Source organism: Austrofundulus limnaeus, unplaced genomic scaffold, assembly GCF_001266775.1.
Source record: "Austrofundulus limnaeus strain Quisiro unplaced genomic scaffold, Austrofundulus_limnaeus-1.0 Scaffold2009, whole genome shotgun sequence".
Lineage (NCBI taxonomy): Eukaryota > Metazoa > Chordata > Actinopteri > Cyprinodontiformes > Rivulidae > Austrofundulus > Austrofundulus limnaeus.
This window is the reverse complement of record NW_013954411.1, coordinates 2,337-8,621: the sequence shown is the minus strand read 5'-3', so window position 1 is coordinate 8,621 and position 6,285 is coordinate 2,337. Positions and strand designations below refer to the sequence as shown.

General features: G+C 41.3%; 1 protein-coding gene across 2 annotated transcripts in view; it reads right to left on the bottom strand.

Moving 5' to 3' along the window:
- Positions 1–6,285, bottom strand: part of LOC106536860 (fibronectin type III domain-containing protein 4) — a 26,918-nt gene that overhangs the window by 19,476 nt on the left and 1,157 nt on the right. For both annotated transcript variants that reach the window (XM_014034202.1, XM_014034201.1), the window contains exon 2: positions 5,688–5,803. In XM_014034202.1, coding sequence (XP_013889656.1) covers positions 5,688–5,803 — 116 coding nt within the window. The remainder of the gene's footprint in view (positions 1–5,687; positions 5,804–6,285) is intronic.

Genomic DNA, 6,285 nt, shown 5'->3' with positions numbered 1-6,285 from the left:
ATATTAAATTATATAAAGGCATTTCAAGGTTTGACCACAACAGCTACTTTATATTTTGATGGTAATCTTTAAAAAAATTCATGATCAGCCGTTTCTCAGGCTCTTTGAAGGTCTTTAAGTCTTTTTATTTTAGTGGATTATGTGTTTCATAATCCCATAATTTAAGAGATTAATTTGTTCTTTATTAAAAACAAAACCAGTTTAGACAGGCTAAGCCTTAAGGTCAACCTTAATTTGTTTCTTTATCTGTACATAAAATGACACAAATGCAGAATTTTTTTTCTGCTAAAGTAGTTTTGATTCTCCATTAAAATCATCAGATGTTTTTATAAACTAAAACTGAAATTCTGTGCAGCAACCTGCCTTTATTTGCTCCCATCTAGGCTTAAATTGCTCCGACTTTAAAGTAACTTGGGTTTTAATGCTGCAACTCTTTTTATTCTTGAAACTTATCACCAGCTGCCAGCAGCTGACATCAGCCCGCCTGTCTCCTCCAGCTCTGGGGAGTTCTTACAAGGAGATAATCCAGCTGTGAACGTTTGAAGCAGAGAGCGGTTTCTGAGAAGAGGAGGAGTTAATTACACAAGGTCGCAGCAGGTAGGTGGGAATATCAGAAGAGTCATGAATAAACTTTGGGAGAGTAATAATGATCAGCCTGGACAGAAGCAGCAGCTCGTTTGGACTTTATTTTCAGGAAGATGTGGGCAGCAGGCAGGTTTGGGAGTTTCTGTGCAGCTGCAGTTGTCAGGAATGGATTTGTGTTTCGACTACTCCAGAGGCAGAAACTGTAGCGCTGCTACAGGTGGGGAGGAAGCAGAACCTGTCACATCTCCTGATGTCTAGGAGACCTAATGTTATCTGTGTGGGCTCGTTAGTATCTGTGACGTCATTACACCAGCCAGACAAAGGCAGGAGGAGCTGAGCTTCAGATATTTTCTCACCACTTCCATCACCGTCTCACACTTCAGCTCAGACGTGCTCAGAACTCATCATCCTGGTCTGCAAACAGGTTCAATGGTGCTCAAATTATGAAATGAATTATAAAATTATGAAAAATGTGCTGCTGTGTGCATTATGAGTAAACATCTCAACCCATGTGAGTTTTCCCTACAACTGATGCAGATTTTCAGAGTGTATTTCTTGTCAGTAGGGCTGCCACGATTAGTCGATTAGTTGACGACTAATCGATTATTAAAATAATCGATGACTAATTTAATAATAAATTAATCGTTTTCTTTTTTTTTGTTCTTTACTTTGTTTTTCTCTCCAAACTGCTTTGACACCTTCCACTGCCACATCTGCCTTTCTGTCCTTGACACACATGCACAGTAGTGGTAACTGGGGTAGGCCGTGGACGTCACAAGACATTATACAGACAGGCTCTGGTATCATGGCTACCTGACAACAGAGCTCAAAGTGTGGGATCATTTTAAGAAAATGAAAGAGAAACCTGTGTAATATCTGCAGAGCAGAACTTACCTTCCACAGCTATTATTTTTAGTTAGCATATAGCTAAAATCTAACCATGGTTATATAATAGCAGCTGCATTTTGGCCCGATAAGCTGTATGTTTTATATTCAATTAACGTATGATCTGATTAGTCGACTAATCGAAAAAAAAATCGGAGATAAATCGATTATAAAAATCATTTGTGGCAGCCCTACTTGTCAGTATTTCTTTTTCATTTCATAGAACTAAACAATTGTTTAACTTAAACGGATGTTTTCAACAAAAGTGATTCTCAAGGTGGTGTGCAACCTGTAAGTGGGTCACAGACCTGTTTTTAGTTGGTCTTTGCCTGGGCAAAAAGTAAGTCTGTGCTGGTGAAATGAGTCAGAACGAGCTCAAGCTGCTGTGAAAATCGTACATAACTGAAAAATTGTGTCCAGTGGAGAAGAGAACCACTGCCTTAGAGGACTTTGAACTCTTTGTTATAATCTGTCCATCTACACTCACCGGCCACTTTATTAGGTACACCACGCTAGTAACGGGTTGGACCCCCTTTTGCCTTCAGAACTGCCTCAATTCTTCGTGGCATAGATTCAACAAGATGCTGGAAGCATTCCTCAGAGATTTTGGTCCATATTGACATGATGGCATCACACAGTTGCCGCAGATTTGTCGGCTGCACATCCATGATGTGAATCTCCCGTTCCACCACATCCCAAAGATGCTCTATTGGATTGAGATCTGGTGACTGTGGAGGCCATTTGAGTACAGTGAACTCATTGTCATGTTCAAGAAACCAGTCTGAGATGATTCCAGCTTTATGACATGGTGCATTATCCTGCTGAAAGTAGCCATCAGATGTTGGGTACATTGTGGTCATAAAGGGATGGACATGGTCAGCAACAATACTCAGGTAGGCTGTGGCGTTGCAACGATGCTCAATTGGTACCAAGGGGCCCAAAGAGTGCCAAGAAAAGATTCCCCACACCATGACACCACCACCACCAGCCTGAACCGTTGATACAAGGCAGGATGGATCCATGCTTTCATGTTGTTGARGCCAAATTCTGACCCTACCATCCGAATGTCGCAGCAGAAATCGAGACTCATCAGACCAGGCAACGTTTTTCCAATCTTCTCTTGTCCAATTTCGATGAGCTTGTGCAAATTGTAGCCGCAGTTTCCTGTTCTTAGCTGAAAGGAGTGGCACCCGGTGTGGTCTTCTGCTGCTGAAGCCCATCTGCCTCAAAGTTCGACGTACTGTGCGTTCAGAGATGCTCTTCTGCCTACCTTGGTTGTAACGGGTGGTTATTTGAGTCACTGTTGCCTTTCTATCAGCTCGAACCAGTCTGCCCATTCTCCTCTGACCTCTGGCCTCAACAAGGCATTTCCGCCCACAGGACTGCCGCTCACTGGATGTTTTTTCTTTTTCGGYCCATTCTCTGTAAACCCTAGAGATGGTTGTGCGTGAAAACCCCAGTAGATCAGCAGTTTCTGAAATACTCAGACCAGCCCTTCTGGCACCAACAACCATGCCACGTTCAAAGGCACTCAAATCACCTTTCTTCCCCATACTGATGCTCTGTTTGAACTGCAGGAGATTGTCTTGACCATGTCTACATGCCTAAATGCACTGAGTTGCTGCCATGTGATTGGCTGATTAGAAATTAAGTGTTAATGAGCAGTTGGACAGGTGTACCTAATAAAGTGGCCGGTGAGTGTATTTTCTTCCTCTTATCTGGGATCAGGTCGCGGGGGCAGCAGCCTAAGCAGAGAGACCCAGACTTCCCTCTCCCCAGCCACTTGGGCCAGCTTGTCCGGGGGAATCCTAAGGTGTTCCCATGGGATTCAGTTCCCAAATAAACTGAAGGAAAATGTATGTCTGAACTATTGATGATCAAATGTGGAGTTATATATTTCTTATGTACTGTGATTAAGCTGTGATTAAAGAGTGTATGTTGTGGTCATCTCAGAACAGACCGTACTTAGATGAAAACATGCCTCACACTAAATAAGAAGACAAACACAGTTTTTTCATCAGATTGCAGATTGTGATTTTACTCAGACCGACCTGCTCGGCAAGAAGGGCTTTCTGTATCAGTAGCGTCTTTTGCCGCGGAAGGAGTGGGTCAGTCTGAAGGTTGTATATAAGAACTGTGTGATTTCATGGTTTGGGGCCAAAACTTCAAGACTTGATCAGGTCTGCTTTGGTCCAGCTGAAGGTTGTGTAAGACTTTATATTTATCTGCAATTAAATGTTCAAGACTAAGATCAAAACGTGTCTCCTGGTTTATTCTCGCTCGTCATTAAAAACACAACTCTTTACAAAGTCATATATATTCTTGACTTTTTCTAATTGTCCTGTCCTGTCATGACTTTTGACCTTTAACCTGCTTACTGAAGCCTGTAGAGTCTGAGAAGGAGCTCATTTCACTGGAAAACTGGGAAGGTTTGTAGCAGCCTTAATGTTTTCAACTCATGAATAATCTTTCACTCTGGAGAATGATGGACTAAATAGTTTGTAAATGATCTTTGACCCTTCCTAAATTAATGGACAGCAACAGCTGCAACGGAATGATGGACTCCAAATAGTAATTTGTATCATTGCTGATGTCTGTGTGCCTTAGCATTGTTTTAAAGGGGCAATATCATGTAAAATCAACCTTTTTGAGTTTTATATCATGTTATAATGTTATACTCTCATAAAAACATGCTCAAAGCCTTGTTCTGACTCATTCATGCATGTTTGAGAAATCCTGCAGAGTTTTTAGTCAGCCATGCTGAGGAGCAAAACGACAGGTGGGGACCAGAAACACCTCTGGGTTGTGTCTTTAAGCTGAACTTCCTCATGGCAGCCCCCACCCCACGCACACAGACACACACACCCCGCCATTGACTCCTGCTGGCTCTCGTCGGTAAAAGAGCAAACAACGGGTGAAACTGAAAGTGAAACTTAAACTGTCTGCTGAGATTCACTACTTGTCACTCAGTGAAGCTCTTTTCAGATTCAAAATACCTTTGAGGAAATGTATTTTCAGATGCCAAGTAAACTGCATCATGGCCCACGCGTGAAACCCCCCCCCCCACTGAAATGGGCGAAACAGAGGCGGAAGGTGGTTCTTAAAGAGACAGAGGCCAATTTCAAGGCGTTTTGAAGAGGAAGTGATCAGAAGATTAGTTTATTTTCTATTTAAACATAAAAACGGCATTTTAATAACAACTGAAGGTGACATAGATACTTTATTATGGTATAGTATTTAAATGTGTGCCTGAGAAACACATAATAATGCCCCTTTAACACACACCTGTATGCCCCAGAGCAAAAATAAATAAAATCTCTGCTTTTCTAGTGGTGGTCCCACTGATGATGATCAGTCAATACATTTGATCAGCAGTTCCTGGCTGAACTCCTGAGATCCTGTGGATGTAGTTTTTCTGCAGTTTTACTTAATGAATTTTGACATGTTAAGAGTCGGTTGTGTGTTCTTGTTCACTTGAGGTTAGTTTCGATCACAGAAATGAAAGAGGGTGTACTTCCTTCTTCAGATTACTGCACATCTGTTCAAAAGCAAACATTCATTTTATGATTTTAAATGAAATATTATGAAGAGAATGGAGGGATTGGAGATATTTTTATCTGCCTAGTCTGTTCTTTACGGCTTTGATGTTTGAAATAGATTTTCTGACAACGTTAGAGTTGCTGAGTTTATCTGCTGGGCTCTGAAGAGCTGCAAACACATCTTCCTAATGATTACATTTCATTGATAATTGGATGCTTGGAAAGGTCTGCACGTGTTTTAATCAGGAGATTTGTTTTTTATTATTTCTTCTTCTTCCAGGAAGTAACCTCCACCGACTTGCAGCCTGGCCCTGACATTAGCAAGCTTTTAAATGATTTAAATGTTTACGAGCAAATTCCCCGGAGACGTTTCCAAACTTCTCAGTGTTTCTGAGCCAAAAGCTGCAGGTTTCAAGAATGACACAGCTGTTTCTTTTGTTTTGTTTTATTGTTATTTTTTTTTAGTTCAGCAGACAAATTTAAGAATCGTCTGTTTCTCATGAGACATAGACAATCACAGAGAAATCTATAATTCATTTAATAGAAAAGCTGTTTCGTAGCTCAGAGCATTTCAGCGCTCCAGGTTATTCTGGGCTTCAGAGACACAGTTTGGACTTGAGCTAAATTAATTGTCCTGAAAGGAGACTGTGTGTGAGAAGTGATGAGGAGCTCCTGTACCTGCTGAGAGATGGCGTAACCGATGACTGTGTCACCCTGAGGAACATTCCAGGTCACCATGGCAGAGTGTGCCCTTAGCTGGGTCACTGAGACGTTCACGGGCGCCGCGGGCACAGCTGAAACAAAGAACACAATCCCCATAAGGGCCAGTATTTTCTGATCCATTAGAAGCTGGACCGACCTGTGGGGAATTGGTCCGAGCATTAGAGAGGTCCAAGACAGACGCTTCCAAATTCATGTCTCAAATGTGATGGATGAGACTTCTGCCACTTAGTGAAAGTAAAAAGCTTGCAGAGACGCGACTGTATAATGCTGAATCATTCAATTTAATTGGCAAAGAGAAACCAAACCATTAAAAAATAAATCTTACTCCTTCAGCCAAAACATCATTATCTAAAATTTATCTTACAATCAATTAAAGATGACACATAAAGATGTAAAGGAATGCCTGGAACTCAAAACTTTACTCAAGTTTGTTGAAGAAGCTGACACTGAACAGGGAAAGATAACCACAGCAGATAAACAGCAACTAAAACCAGATAAACAGCAACTAAAACCAGATAAACAGCAACTAAAACCAGATAAACAGCAACTAAAA